The 15,994-nt window shown below is 50.7% G+C and overlaps 1 protein-coding gene across 9 annotated transcripts in view; it reads left to right on the plus strand.

Annotated features, from left to right (window-relative positions):
• Positions 1 to 15,994, plus strand: part of ANKRD6 (ankyrin repeat domain 6) — a 175,965-nt gene that overhangs the window by 143,674 nt on the left and 16,297 nt on the right. For all 9 annotated transcript variants that reach the window (XM_043439464.1, XM_043439465.1, XM_043439467.1 and 6 more), the window contains 6 exons: positions 2,816 to 2,914; positions 4,060 to 4,158; positions 7,704 to 7,802; positions 9,531 to 9,629; positions 11,995 to 12,093; positions 13,872 to 13,949. In XM_043439464.1, the coding sequence (XP_043295399.1) occupies positions 2,816 to 2,914; positions 4,060 to 4,158; positions 7,704 to 7,802; positions 9,531 to 9,629; positions 11,995 to 12,093; positions 13,872 to 13,949 (573 nt within the window). The remainder of the gene's footprint in view (positions 1 to 2,815; positions 2,915 to 4,059; positions 4,159 to 7,703; positions 7,803 to 9,530; positions 9,630 to 11,994; positions 12,094 to 13,871; positions 13,950 to 15,994) is intronic.

Here is a 15,994-nt window from a genome sequence, read left to right on the forward strand (position 1 = left end):
GGGGCTCCCACCACAGCCTCTCCTGGCCGTCAGGCCTCCTGGGTCCCGTTCATCCATCCGGAAATCTACTTTTAACGGCCGAACTAGAATTGGGATTTAGCTTCCTACGTTGAGTTAGGAGTTCACGAAGTTATCCCCACAGAAGCAAGTACAGGAGATTCACGCTAAAAGCAAGTAATAAATCACGGTGGTGTTCTGGCTCCAAAGTTGCCTCAGCTCATGATTTAGCAGCAGCCCCTGAAGCACAGTAAAACATTTGATCTGGAGCCAGGCCGCCAGCACGACCCATGCTTTATGCACAACAAAATGGCTACGTTTGGTTACGTAAGAGGGTCTAATTGGGCCAAGGGGTGCAGGTTAGCATGCCCGCAGTGTGTGGGAATGGTTAAAGGCCTGTAACAGCTAGAAATCTGACCAAGTCCGTGTTTACTCTGAAGAAGGGGGCTGAGCCTCACCTTTGTTGCTGAGAGCAGGGCACCTCCTTTCTCATCAGGTCAGTAACAATATATGACGCTTGAGGTCCATTTTGGGAAAACCCATCATGACGCTGATAGGGAAACAGGCAGTCTTGAAGATTCTTACAGAAGTTTTCAGAAATGGAGACGGGGGCTCTCCGGTGGCTCAGTGGTAAAGCCACTGCTGGTACAGGAGACACAGATTCGATCCCTGGTCCAGGAAGCTCCCACGCGCCGTGGAGCCGCTAAGCCCGGGCGCCACTACCCTTAGCCTGCGCCCTGCGGCCTGGGAGTTGCAGCTACTGAAGCCTGCACGCCACGGCCAGAGAGCAGCCCTCGCAGCAGCAGAGACTCAGCCCTGCCCCCCAGATTAATTAATTAAAAAAAAAATTGAGACTGGGCGGTTTTTCATGGTTATCCGTTTGGGCCTTAAGCACACCTCATCTGGAAGCACTTCCTAAGTTGTTTGAAGAGGACGTCTAATGGCTTCGCCCACCTCCTGTGACCACTGATCCAGGGGCCGTGTTCTTTTGATGACCCGGCACATACACAGGGTGCTCTTTGAGTTAAGCGGTCTTGGGAAGGTGAGTGAGAAGAAAAGCAAGGCTAAACCTACTTTGTAGTGGGACTCATAGCATAGGATGCCGAGGGGAGGGTTGACAGAAGGCACGGACAGTGGATGGAATCATGGTAATGATTACCTCTACCCTGACCCAACCAGGAAGAAATCTCCTAAATTCTACGGAATGAAGAGAAAAGCTTCTGAGACATGGACAGTCCCATCCTGTTCCTGGGATATCAGCACAGCTTAGACATTTAATAAATAGCATTTTTTTGATGCTAGAAATTATATATGTAAAAAATTGGAAAGAATTAAAAAGTTTAAAGAGGAAAATAAATATTTCCCCTCATGAATTTTTAAAGGGAGTTTTTTTTTTAAGTTTTCAGAATGTGAATTTGGTTTTTAAGTAGGATTAAGTGCTTTTTATTTGTGATGAACTATACATCAAATTGACCATTTTAGCCATTTTTAAGGGCACAGTTCTTTGGCATTAAGTACATTCGCATTGTTATGCAAACATCACCGCGGTCTCTCTCCAGAACGTTTTTTCGGATTAAGTGCTTTTAAAGTGCATTGTCATTTGTTACAGATCCCAGGGATGTAAGTAGAACCAGGACTTGATGAAGGCTATTTATAGGTAGCAGTGCAGCCCTCTGTAAAAAGCCTCCAGGTGCTCTGTGTTCTGGTCGGTCTCTCCTCTCTTGGGCTGAGGAGCAGGAGTACCCCGGAGCATGTCCTTTGCCCCTCCTAGGTTCCACCAGAAAATTGTTTATGCAAAACTCTTGCCACCCAGATCGCAGACCCCAAGAAGGGAAGTGAGGGACCTTGCCTCCTTTCACAGAGGAAGAACTTGAAGTCCAGAGAGGTGACAGGTGTCCCCCAAGGCTCACACAGTGCACATCTCCTGACTCCCTTGCCCCACTCCCCTTCCATCCCACCAGGAATTTTCCACACCGTTCTCCCATTTCCCTGTTCAAGCTTACACCCCAGGCTGGACTTGATTTCCTGAGTGCCTGTCAGAGATAACTTGTATTCTCGGAGACTTCAGAACTATCTCGCTACAGACTTCACTGTCTTACCTCTAGGATGTTAGTCCTTCTCTCAACTGTGATTAGGGGGAGTCAACTTCCCTTTGGCACCCTGACAGAGAAAGAGGAGGCCGGCCATCCCGGGAATCCGATCACAGAGAAAGGGGTCAGATGCAAGCCTAACAGTGAGGATGCTGTCATGGGATGTTGCAAGAGTCTTAGAGATGTGCAGTGACAGCCCGAGTCCCCGAGTGCATCCTCAGGTGTCCTGACGGATCGCCTGCATTGTTTGCTCGAGGCCAGGGCCAGTCAGCCAAGGAGTCCACCCACCCTTGGGCCTGAGTGCTGCTGAATGCCAGAGGAGGCATTCAGAGGACTCTGACCCTGGGGGGTGAGAGGACTCAGCAGAGAGTAAAGATTCCAGGCATTGCTGATTACCTCGCACAGCCCACGGTCTGGCTTTCAGACCCGCTCATCGCAGTTGTGACAGTCCCGTCGCCGTCCCCTGGGGTGGCGGGTAAGAGCCTGACGCTCATCCAGAGGTCAGCTCTGGGGCCCAGGGTTGCTCTGCGGTTGGCTCAAGGTTACCGCTGAGTTTGTGAACATCGTCATTCTTCCCGGCACGCACCGTCTGTTGACTGGATCACGGAGCCCAGCTGGCCCTCGGTGACTGAGGATGATTCCTTACTTCCTGAGCGGTGAAGCCGGGCAGCAAGTGGTGGGGGGCTGGAGCGTGCTGACCGCCGTCCCCGCCTTCCCCCCCCCTGCAGGGGGACCAGACCGCCTTGCACCGGGCTACGGTGGTGGGGAACACCGAGGTCATCGCGGCGCTCATCCAGGAGGGCTGTGCCCTGGACCGACAGGACAAGGTGAGCAGGGCAGGGGTGCGTCAGCTTGAGAACCCACTCTGGGGATCTCCTGCTGCGCGAGACGTTGTCATTCCTGTCTTACCGCTCATGATTCAACATGAGGAAATCAGCCCGGAGTCCCGCTGAAAGAGTATCTGGTCTCCCAGCAAACTGAACGTTTAAAAAAGCCCTTCCCTCTTTTCTGCGGCAGCAGTGAACAACCAGAGATATAGAAACAGAGAAGAAAAAAGTCCGGAAGTAATGAGCTGTGGAGGCCTGGAGGGGGGTTCCACATCCAGAGAGTCTGAGTGGAAGCCCCCAAACTGTTTCCTTTAAAAAAAAAAAAAAAATAGTGGCCTGAAACAGCTGGGAGGGCATTTCTACCTCTTCTCTGTGCTTCCCTTTCCCTCACCCTACCTCCAAGGTCACACCGCACTCAATTCATTGCACTTGATGTTTCTTTTTTTAAGAGTAAGTTAAGCAAACACAAGATCTATGGAATTGGTTGATTTTTATTTAAAAGTCACCTATGGAGGACACCTGTTTACCATATTTACAAATCACTGTTTTTGTTTTGTTTTTTTACCGTATTTACAAATCACTGTCCTCAGTGCCTGCTCATTTGTTTGGGGCCCTGAGGCTTCTGGATTAAACTTCGAGAAATCAGATATGGAGAAAGAAAAAAGAGCTGTGGAACCCACTTGTCCGCCCGTGGGCCCCTGGAGCTTCTGAAGATGGACTTTCCATCTGCCTGATCTTTGCAGGGTTTTCTGTGGGGCCAGGAGTGGAGCGGGGCAGCCCCTGGGGCAGGTAGGTAGGTGGGGGAGGGACGCCACGCCTCCCAACGCAGCTTCTGTTCAGCAGGAGTGGTGCGTGGGGGCCTTTCTCACCACCCCAGTTCCCAGAGAGGCTTAAGCCCTAATGCCTTAAGTCATCCACCATGCATCAGAGAGCTGGAGCGCGTGTGGAGTGGTACTTGTTAGGTACCATTCTGGAAGAGTGAGGAAACTGGCCGCTCAGATCACTCCCTGGGTTCTGTGGTTTAGGTGAGAAACCCCAGCCAAGAGAGGCCCCTGGGTGGGCCTTAAAGCAACCTGTGCTGTGCTGACGGGGAGCAGGTGGATCAGGCTTGGGTGACGGGGCTCTCTCCCCTGTGTGCCCCCCAGGACGGGAACACGGCCCTGCACGAGGCATCCTGGCACGGTTTCAGCCAGTCGGCCAAGCTGCTTGTTAAAGCTGGAGCCAACGTGCTTGCCAAGAACAAGGTGAGGTCCGGCAGGTGTGAGACCGCCTTGGTCACAGTGAGGGCGGCCCAGTCCGCCTTCCTGGAGGGAGCCTCCTCCTGCCGAGCAGAACTAGGGTTTGGGGCCTTGGAACCTGGTGCAATCGAAAGCTTGGAGCTCTTGGAGCACTTCCGTGAGGGCGGCGGACCTCCCTGCTTTCCCGTGGGTCCATGAGAGTGTGGTCACGGGAGCCAGCCCCGTCCTGCGGGGACAGAAAAGGACCACAGCATCTCCTCTGCCTTGCTGTCCTCTGTCACCCTCCTCTTCCCTCCCTGCCATATCCCTGGATCCGCCCCAAAGCCTCACAACAGACTGACTGATCTGTCCCCCCCTTCTCATCTGCTCCTCCTTTCCTCGGGGACTTTCCAGAAAGCTCCTCACCTGTCGCTGTCTTACACCTCCCCAGAGCAGCCTCAGCCTCTCTGGGCAACTCTGGCTGTGCTTCCTGGGCTTGCAGGGTAGGCCCGTCATCTCTTCCCTTGCCCCCTCCTTTAGGGGTACACCGGTTTCTTTTCTGCCCACTGACCCTCAGGGTGGGGACCTGCCCATCGGGCGGCCGGGTTTCTCTGGCTCCAAGGACCGCACACGGCTCTGGGCTGTGCTGACTGGTGAAATGTTTCCTCGTGGTGCCCTCACGGGCCGAGGGCTTTAAGGAAGCAGCCTGCATCTCCAGTAAAAGCCCAGCTCGCTGCCTAAAGGACTGGTGGCCCTCCATTTCTCCCAGGTGGGACATGGCCTGGCACAGGAGTTGGTAAGTTTATACCAACTTGAAGTAGGTGGTTCCCAGTTAACAGATGGGGAGGCCTCACCTGAGTCTTATGAGACGTGATTCGTGTGGCACAATTAGGGCTGTGAACTATCCCAGCTGGATCCACTTCACCACCCTGCCATCTGTCCCCTGAAGGGCCCCCCAAATTGTGTAGGGAGTCACGAGTTTTCTCTCTAGATAGAGCAGCACAGAGGAGGTGTCATCCCAGGAGAGAGACGTCCATGCTCACCAGCCTCAGCCTCGAGGAAGCCTCTAGAAGGTCCTTCTCTTGTTTTCTTTTTCCCCACAAATAAAATTATAAGATATCTAAAGTCTACAATATCCTGATTTGATAGCTCCCAAGGGTTAATGAACACGTTGATCACCCCCATTTATTTACCTTTTTGTGTATGTGTGAGAGAGCATTTGACAACTAGCAAATTTCAATTATACAAGACAGTGTTAACAGCTGTAGGCCCCATGTTACACGTTAGATTCGAAGACCTTGTTCATCTTAGAGCTGGGAGTTTATGCCCTTTTACCACCCTCTCTCTGTCCCCCTCCGCCTCCCACTCCAGCTTCCGGCAGCCACTTTTCTACTCTCTCTTTCTACAAGTCCATCTTTTTTTTGTTTTTCCAGACTCCACATTGAAGTGAGATGACAGAGTATTTGTCTTTCTGTCTAACTTATTTCACTTGGTGTATCACCCCCTAGGTTCATCCATATTGTTGCAAGTGACAGGATTTCTTTCTTTTTAAAGGTTGGATAATATTCCATCGCATAAGAAACGTCCCTTCTCAGCCAAGTACCGCAGCCCCTGTCTAGAAATCAGTCCTCATTACTCAGGGTGGGAAACATGCCCGCTAGGTATACAGCAGGTCAGATTTTTAAATTTCAGGTTTGACATTGCAGCCTTTTGTGTCTCCTTTCATTTTACACATTGGTTTGGAGAGCTTTCCATGTTATTACATGTATGATTAGTGCATTCCTTTTGATCACTGAGTAATGTTCCACTGTGTGGATATACCATAATCTGTATTCTAGCCCATGTTTTTTCATTTTCTTCCTCCAAATGCTTTTCAGCATGATCGATATTTTCTTATTGACAAAGTAAATTTTGTTGTACAGCCATCAGATTTCTTTTCAACATATATTTAACATATATATTTTTTCAACATATATTTAAGTGACTCCTAGGAAGCCAACAGCTTTGGGAAAACCTTCTCTATGTGTACTGAGAATTCACTAACCTGAGCCCTGAGCCCTGCCAGGGAACGGAGTGTTTAAAATGTGCGCAGACCCTTTGTTTTGGAGGACTAAGCTGGCAGTGCCTCTATCTGGCTGCACTTTAAACTCTCCCGGAAAGTTTAAAAAAAAAAAAACAGGGGAGAGAAGACGGGAGAAAACCAAACCCACATGATGAGCAGGCCTGGGATGACCAGCTGTCCTGGTTTTGCCTGGAGTTAGGGAAGGGATGCATCCCAGAATGCAGACCTTTCAGCACCTACACATGAACAGCCGGGCCCCACCCCCGGGCCGGGGACATTGCGTTGCATCCGTGCACTGGTCTGTTGGAAGGGTCCCCCAGCTGAGTCCAACCTGCACCTGAGGCTTGATAACCAACAAACTCACTCAACTCTCAGGCTCAGAACTCACCATGTTCTTGGAGGTAGCAGCGAGGAAAGAAAGACCCTGCCCAGGTTGGTTAGAGCTAAGGTCATGAGAAGGATGGTAAGTGGCCCTGTAGCTCACAGCTTTCCTCTGTTTTTAAGAACCCATTCTTCTTTTCAAAGGTAAGGAATATAAACCATCCTTGAGTCTGGGCAGACAGTGCCGTGTAGGATCCAAAGAGGAGTGAACCGGGCCAGGGAAAAGCCATAAACAGGCTGACAGCTCTGAGCCCAGAACTGCAGGCCTGACCCAGCTTTTACGCTCAGCAGAACAAACACGGAGCTTATGTGTTTAATCTCCCAAATCCTCGCACCGAATCACGTTGCCTGCTTTTCTTGTCACTCTCCTAGGGGTTATCAGCAGCCTTGCAGGCCTCATTCCCCTAGTTTCAGAAAGTTCTCTTCTTGTCAATGCAGTCTTTCTGCAAGATTGTTGTGTATGTGATCCTGACCTTTGTTTGCCATTTGACCTTGAAGGTAAACTCCCAAAAGCAAGAGGGTCTCTATCTCTATGGGAAGTGACAGATGCAGTTGTATTGCGTGTCGTGTGGGGGACCTTGCCCATAGCTTAAATTTTGATGTTTCAAGAAAAACCCAAGATTTGGAAGAGGCTTGCAAGTTAAATCTGTTCCTGTAGCCTGCTGGAATCGGCCTGTTTACCGCCGTTGGTAGGCCGTCCACAGCTGTCCCGTGTTTCTCTTACAACTAAGAGGAACAGCCTTGCGCACGTGCCCAGCGCTCTGCCGTGAAGAAGACGGTCTCCTCAGCCCTCCGCATCAACCCTCACTGTCCCAGCACACGGGGGTCATGCTCCACTTTACAGGTGAGGAATCCACGGTGGCGCTTATTAAGAGCATTCCCCAGTAGCTTGCAAGCAGTAAGCGGCAGAGCCAGGGTTCGGAACCGAGGTTTTATGACCCACGTGACTCCTCTGCTGGTGTGGATTCCCAGTTACGTGTTCGCCTCTGAAGCACCCCAGCTGGGTCCACCGAGCAGAACGCGGAGAGCGTGGACAGTGACTTTCCTGTGAGTCTTGGCCCCCTGCAAGCGTGCCCGGCCTGCAGGAGGTGTTGCTAACATGTGCCCCCTCTGTTCACCTCTCTCCCAGGCGGGGAACACGGCTCTGCACCTGGCCTGCCAGAACAGCCATGCCCAGAGCGCCCGAGTCCTTCTGCTGGGCGGCTCCCGCGCCGACCTCAAAAATAACGTGGGTGAACAAAAGTAGCATCTCTTGCACTCTCTTCCATTGCCTCTAGTATGAAAGCATACTAGAATATTCACGTGTAGAAAATGAAAATTTGTTAATAAAAGGGGTTTAGGGACTATCAAGAAAGTATTCATTTGTTGCTAATTCCTAAAGGATCCTTTTGCAGCAGTCCCCAATCTTTTTGGCTCATGGGACGGGTTTCATGGAAGACGATTTTTTCATGGATGGGGGCAGGGTTGGGGGATGGTTTGGGGATGATTCAAGTGCATTACGTTTATTGTGCACTTCAATGCCACCGCTGATCTGACAAGAGGTACCGGTCCGTGGCCCAGAGGTTGGGGACCCCTGCATTAGGGGAATGGGAAGAGGAATCAACACTCGGAAACACTGATTTTTCTCCCCCGCTTGCCCCTTGCTCCTCAGCCTCTCAGTGGGTTTTATCATTTTGTACAGCAGGTGTCTAGCAAGTGGGTCTAAGAATGAGTAATTGTTTTCAGGAAGCCTCCGCCCACACAGTGTTGCACTCTTAGTAAATACCGGCTGAGGCTGTACTGGGGAGGCTGTCTGATGCTCCATGCCCAGCATCTACAAATCTGTCCCTGAGGCATCCCTGGGATGAGCTGATGACCGGTAGTTCTTGGAGGCTCCTGACCTGAAAGGTCCCACGGGCATCCCCCTTCCCTCCACGGACACTGCATTTCCTTCACGAAGCTGATGCCATGTGGCAAAAGAATCTGAGGCTTCTCTCAAAAGTGACTTTGGCCGGGCAACTTCCCTGGTGGTCCAGTGGTTAGGACTCTGTGCTTCCACTGCAAGGGGCACGGATTTGATCCCTGGCTAGGGAAGCAAGTCCTACAGGCTGTGCACCGTGGCCAAAGGAAAAAAAGGGCTTTTAGCTGGGGCTCCCTGACTGGGGCAGGCTTATCTAAAGCGGTCCTGAGAACGCTCTGAGCTTCAGCTTTGAGCTTGGTTCCTCCTTAGTCCAGAGGAGAAGGTTGTGCTCAAGCGTCACCATCTCTAGACAGAACTAGAGCTCAAGTGAGAAGTCAGGGGAGCTCCGCAAAACGTCACGACATCGTCTCCAGTTCTCTCGTTTTCTCTCTGGGAGCAGTTTGGCCTGGGCCCACCAAGGAAGACCCTGCTCCTGAGCGTTTCTGAATGTCCTTTTTTATGCCCAGTGATTGCTTCCTCGTCAACTCCCTAGACTGCATTGCTCCCCATGGGATCCTGGGGTACTGCTAGAGTGGGATGCACTTGAATTTTTTAGAGCACGTAATCTTAAAATCCAGCAACTCATCCCACTTTCCTAGTCCATTCAGCCACGATGGATCTGTGATGGGGAAAGTCTCATTTCCAAAGCGAAACTATCAGTCTTAGGCAATGTCATCCAGAGCCTTTGGGTTGTAGGAGAGGCGGGGGTCAGTGGAGTCTTAGTAAGTGCCTGCTAGGCAGAGCCTCTCTCAGTTTTGCGAAGGTCTCTTGGGCAGCAGGCCTCCAGGACCTGAAACCGGAGACAGAGTCTGCGTGGTGGGAAAGAGCTGCACGCAGGGGAGGGCTGCCAGTCGTGGAGTGAGCACCTGTGATAAAGGAGATGCTCGTCATTCAGGCCATTTACCCTGTGAGGAACACATGCTTGTCTGCTAGCTTGTAAAGGATAGTTTTCTTTTGATTTGCTGTTTTGTTTTGTAACCGCCCAGACCGTGCTTAGAGTGTGGTCTCCGTCCGCAGGCAGGCGACACCTGTTTGCACGTCGCAGCACGCTACAACCACTTGTCCATCATTAAGCTCCTCCTCAGTGCTTTCTGTTCTGTCCATGAAAAGAACCAGGTCAGTGCACGTGTCCTCCCCACGGCCGGCTGGCAGGTGCGTGAGCGCCGGTGGGGACAGGGTGCTGGGAGGCGGCGCCTTCTCCCGATGCGGGGCTGGCCAGTGCTGGCCTCTGAAGGAAGCGCAGGCTTCCCGTGGCCCTGGTTGCTCTGGAGTTCCAGGGCGTGTCACCACATTTGTGTCGTGAACCTTTTTGGAAATCCTGGGGGTGGGTTTTGTCGTTAGTGTGATTTTTAGGAATGAAACCCGCAAGGAAGAGTGGCTTGGTGAGTAAGCACGGGCGTTCAGTGTCGTGATTCCCGAGTTCTGTTCCTCCCACCGCCCCCTTCATGTGAGCTGAGCTGATGGAGTTTCTTGTTTCTGTGAAGTTCGGGGCGTGGTCACTATCTACACCGTGTGGTGGGGTTTTGAGATAAAGCTGTGGTTATTACAGTGTCCTGTGTTAATGTGACTCTTCAATAGTCATTTGGATTTTTTTTTTTTTTTTTAGTCATTTGGATTTTTAAAAGTTGTCTTGTTATTTATTGAAACCTATACCTAACGGATGCATGGTTTGGCTTTTCTGAGTTTGGGTGCATAAATCTGAAGTTAAAAAAATTAGATCACGATTCAGATTTAAAATACCCTATAATGATTACTGATCCTGGCTGCATATTGGAATCAAAAGGGAATTTAAATATGCCATTCCTGAATCCCACCCCTAATGTAGATGACCAGAACATCTGGGGGTGAGGTCCAGGAAACAGTATTTTTTGAATGCTCCTGGTCTAAGTGTGGGCTTCCTTGGTGACTCAGTCAGTAAAGAATCTGTCTGCAGTTCAGGAGACTTCCTGCAATATAGGAAACCAGGGTTCAATCCCTGGGTCGGGAAGTTGCCCTGGAGAAGGAAATGGCAGCCCACTCCAGTATTCTTGCCTGGAAAATCCCATGCCTGAGTGTGCAGACAGGATTGAGAACCACTGACCTAATAGCTAAAGTCTGTCATTCTACAGTTTCCCCGTGGATCCTAGCTTGTCAGATTACCCCAACACAGACCTCACCAACCAGTGCTTCTCAACCTGGGGGGCACGTTTCAATCACCTGGGAGCTTTGAAAACTCATCATGCCCTATCCATGCTCCAGACCAATTAAGTCAATGCCTGGGTGGGGCTCCGGCGTCAGTAGTTTATTAAAGCTTCCCAGCTGATTCCAGTGAGCAGCAGAGACTGGAAACCACAGCTCCAGAATGTCCCCTAACATACAGCTAGGTGATTCAGGAATGAAATGAACACTCCCTGTCTGCTCACCAGGGAAGGAGGCCTGAAGATGGCTGGATTTTCATACTTGATCACGTGCCAGGAATGAATGAATGAGTGATTTCACTTCTGTATGCGTCTGACTTATTTATGTCATCCGGTTTGGGAATTAAAACCAACATTTGCATTTGGAATTGGCCCACCAAGCTGCATCTGTTCATATCCTCCTCTGATTGTCTGAAACGCTTTTTGTCAAAAATAAATTATTGGCTAAATTTGGTAAGGAATTGAAAACAGCTGGTGTTAAATGAACGCTATCGTCAGTGACTCCACCGAAACAGAAAACTCCCTGGCCTGTAGGATGATCCCAGTGGCCCTTTCACATCCCTAAGAGTGGCTGCAGGGCTGGGCTATTACTCTGGGGCTTGTAGAAGTAGCTACCTTAGAAGCTCCTGCTTGTTCTAGCTCAGAAACCAAGGGGTTCTCTGCCCATCCTCTGCCAGGGCAGACAGACAGGGTCCAGAGCTACCTTTTAAAGTAAAAATGTTAAAAAGTATGAGTTAAAAGAAATATTTAAAAAACAGGGCTGAGATCCTGCCTCTGTGTAAGGTCTGGGCCTACCGTTCCCAACATCCTTGGCCTAGCATTGCTTGGCCTCCCTGCGCTTAGCCCTGCCCTGTGATTTCTGGCATCCCACTCAGAAAGGAATGTGGTATTTGTGCGTAGTTCATTCAGTTCCCAAGATCTCTTTTAAAAAAGAACCACATTTAAACAACAGGATCCTACTCTATAGCACAGGGAACTATATTCAATATCCTGTGATAAACCATAATGGAAAAGGACATAAAAATATAGATAACTGAATTACATTGCTATATAGTAGAAATTAATACATTATAAATCAATTATACTTCAATAAAATAATTTAAAAAATAAAGTATAAGTTAAAAAATATTTTAAAGAGATAATAAAAAGAACCACATAATACTTTAGCCAAGGGCCACTTGTCAGTCTAAGGCAAACTTTAGTTTAACTTTGAAAAGCCACCACCAGGCCATGGGAGAAAAAGCTGGAGGGCTGTGGGCCACGACCCCACGGGGTTCAGCGGGCTTTCTTCTGACGGATTCCAGGCTGGAGACACAGCACTTCATATTGCCGCTGCCCTAAATCACAAGAAGGTGGTTAAAATCTTGCTGGAAGCCGGAGCAGATGGGACCATCGTCAATAATGTAAGTGGAGTTGCAGCCACGGTTTCTAAAGCCGTGCCCACCCCTTGCGGGGTCAGCTTGTGCTGTGGCCGCCTCCCCTCCTGTGAACTCAGAGCACACAGCCTCGCCCAGCCTCGCTCTGGAAGAGCTGCAGCGTGCCCACCCCGCGACCCCTGGGGCCAGAGGGGGTGGGCTCGAGGGGACCCCTGCTCTCAACAGCCCCGTAATGTTACAAACTCCGAGGGCCCCTCTTCAGACAATTCAGTGAGCACGTCCCGACATGAAAAGGGTCAGGGGTGTCTAAGTAAACAGCCAAGTAGATGATACTGGAAGTGACTTCCAGGCCTTCTAAACAGATGTGGTCCTCAGAAAAATGGCCACCAGGTCAGTCTTCCTCAAAGCTCCAGTTCATTTCTCTCCAACATCATCTTCTGTTCCTCCTCTCAACATTTTCCTCCTTCCCTGTCCGCCTCTCCCCTCACCTTCCAGTCCCTTGTCTGTCTGTCTGATTGTATAGTAGGCCCCAGCTCAGACACCCTCTCTTTCTCCAGGTTGGCCCGTGGTGTGTGCGCTCCTGAAACTGCACAGCCTCGGGCTGGTGGGGGCAGGGGGCCCCTGGGGGCAGAACAGTCGCCTGGGGCGTTGGGGTGGAAGCTGGTGAAAGGCTTCCCTAGCTAGCCGCCCTCCGCAGGGCTCCCAGCTCTAGTGCCTTGACTGGGCACCGTTCCTTCCTCTGAATCCCGCTGCCATCAGCTCCTGGTTTGGGGCTGAATCTCCCTCGAGCCTCTGTCACGGCCACAGCTTCTTGCTTTTCACAATCCGGTTCTTGAGTCTCTGTGGCCAGACCCTGATCTGCCCTGCAGGTGTCTTCTCCATTGTTCTCCAGGGAAAGTGTATCACCTGGCTAGAGTTTTATGATTCTGTTTCCTCAGCTGAGATGTTCCATCTTCGCCTTGTCTGTTTTGTTTTGTTTTTTAAACCTCCCTCTTCTCTTTTCCAGGAAGCCTTCCTGGCTGAGCAGCGCCCTGACCTTGGTCTCCCAGTCACTCACTGGTCACAGCGTCAGCACTTCCCTCGGGTGTGACTGGTGGTGGTTTAGTCACTGAGCGTGTCTGACTTTCCACCTGCCAATGCAGGAGATGCGGGTTCGGTCCCTGGGTTGGGAAGATCCCCTGGAGGATGGAAGGGCATCCCACTCCAGTATTCTTCCCTGGAGAATCCCATGGACAGAGGAGTCTGGCCAGGGTCGAAAAAAAGTCAGACACGACTTAGAGACTAACCACCACCGCCTTCTGAAGCTGTGACTGGGCTCCCCTGTTAAATGGGTGAGGCTCAGGAGCAGGGCTGTGTCACACGCGCAGTTGTGTTTCACTGGTCATGTATGGGTGCTCGTGTGCCCCGCTGTGGGGTTGCCAGCCCCCGGGAGCGCTGTCCCGGCTGGGCCGCGTGTGAGTGTCCCCGGCTGGGCTGCGCGTGTCCCGGCTGCGCGCGCGTGTCCCGGCTGGCCTGCGCGTGTCCCGGCTGGGCTGCGCGTGTCCCGGCTGGCCTGCGCGCGCCTGTCCCGGCTGGCCTGCGCGTGTCCCGGCTGAGCGCGCGTGTCCCGGCTGGGCTGCGCGTGTCCCGGCTGGGCTGCGCGTGTCCCGGCTGGGCTGCACGGGCGTGTCCCGGCTGGCCTGCGCGTGCCTGTCCCGGCTGGCCTGCGCGTGTCCCGGCTGGGCTGCGCGTGTCCCGGCCGGGCTGCGCGCGCCTGTCCCGGCTGGAGTCCCGTTCTCACCGGCCCTCCCGGTGCCTCTCCGTAGGCAGGCCGGACTCCGCTGGAGACTGCCCGCTACCACAATAATCCGGAAGTGGCTCTCCTCCTCACCAAAGCGCCCCAGGTAGGATCTGCTGCGTTTTCCCTTGTGTTGATTATGCGGGGGCTTCAGAGTTGTTGGGATTCCTTGGGTCGCGATCTACTGAAGCCAGATCAAACCACATTATGTAAGGGACTGATGGGTTTCCTGAGCAGGGAGTGGGAAACGTAGGAATCCACGTGAGCCTCCGGGAAACTGGAACCAGAGACCTCCGCCCAGCAGGCTGTTCTCATACACGGGCATCGTTTCCTCTCCATGGCTGGATCATTGTCACAGCCAGTTTCCTGGATCGAAATTTCCCAGCTAGGGAAAAGTACCAGTTTAAAACGTTGTAGGAGAGACTTCCCTGGTGTTCCAGTGGTTAAGACTCTGTGCTTCCAATGCAGGGCACGTGGGTTTGATCCTTGGTAGGGGAAGGAAGGCCCCATAGGGTGTGCAGCGCAGCCAAAAAATGAAAACAATAAAACATCATCAGAGAAGATCGTGATTGGGAGCTTGGGGCAGATGCCCAGAACAAGTGGGACAGAGGTGCTTTAGGGAGATGTTTGACCACGTGGTTACAGGAGGTATTTCCCAGAGAAAGGTGGGAATGGGCATCTGTCTGGGCAGCCCTATATGTCCACTAGAGGCAGTTGAGTACAGTACAGTTGTACTCCTTTTAATTAAATATTGCATGATGGTATATTGGCCATCATTCAATTTTAACAGATGACTGATATTTGAGGTTGAAACAATCGAAGTCAGAAATTTAATCATGATAATCTATAAGCTATTTATGATTTCAGCACCCTGAAATAGCTTTGTTTATAGTACCATCCACAGATACATAATGTTTATATAGCTGTGCCTACTATGTATATCCCCCTTTGTATTCTCCCCTTTATCGTATCTATGATAGGAAACTGTTCTGCAGTCTTCACAATTATTTATCATAAGGGAAGCATAATATTCTTTTCTGGTTGCTGACCAGTATTAAACCATTTCCTTAATGTTAGACATTTTGGTTATTTCCCAATTGGAGCTACTCTGTTCCTTTACGGCAAACAGTGATTGTTTTTCCACCTTATTCTGGCTAATGCTGCAAGAAGGCACCGTCTCAAGGAGCCAAAGGGACAGCCTGGACCCCAGGTGCTGCCCAGGCCCAGGCGGCCTCGGGTTCTGGGTGGCCTTGATTCCATCTCTGTTAAAAACATGCCTGATGTAACTAGCAGTTTCTGGAAGTAGTTAAGATTTTATCTCTTGCAGAATCGATCACCCTCTTGTCCATGGAGTAAGTCCTTTTCAGTGGGCTCTGGAGATCCACAGATTCTCAGCAGAATCACCTCCAGAATCCTGATAGAAAAATGCTCGCCTCTCCTGGGTCAAAAAGGACAGGGTGTTGTATAAGTGTCAGAATCCATCGCAGTTACCTGGCGTTTCAGAGTCTGGCAGTTTGATGGACAGCCAGCCCTGTGCTCAGCCATATGAAGACCGTCAAGTCTTGTGGGGTGGAGGATTCCCCTGGCACACAAGGACTGAGGTGCCTTTAACCTGCCTGTCATTTATCTTCTAGAGCCCAGGGATCTAGATTCCCAGGGATAAAACTCACTTGTGACGTATTTTCCTGTGTGGGTTCTCCTTTAGCCTTTACCATTTAAAAAAATGGCTTGGGACTCCCCTGGTGATCCAGTGGCTAAGATCCCACACTCTCATTTCAGGGGGCCTGGGTTTGGTCCCTGGTCAGGAAACTAGATCCCACATGTCACAACTAAGACCCAGCAGCCAAATAAATAAATATTTTTTTAAAAAAGGCTTAAGCAAGATTTTCCACACCCATCAGGGAAGTCTCCACACCCATACTGAATAGCAAATAAATAGAATATTTTTTAAAGTTTCTTCTTTTCTTTTTTTTTTTACATAATTGTATGTACTAACCCTTATTTTTCAATGCAAAGTAAAAGCTTTGGAATATGCATAAAATTGCATGCATACTGTTCTGTTGATCTGTAGTTACAGAAATGGCCTCGGTGTTTGTCTTACCTGAAATGAGAAATCCCCTTGTCCCGGCACCTTAGTTGATCATGGATTTT

This window comes from Cervus canadensis, chromosome 20 (genome assembly GCF_019320065.1).
Source record: "Cervus canadensis isolate Bull #8, Minnesota chromosome 20, ASM1932006v1, whole genome shotgun sequence".
NCBI lineage: Eukaryota > Metazoa > Chordata > Mammalia > Artiodactyla > Cervidae > Cervus > Cervus canadensis.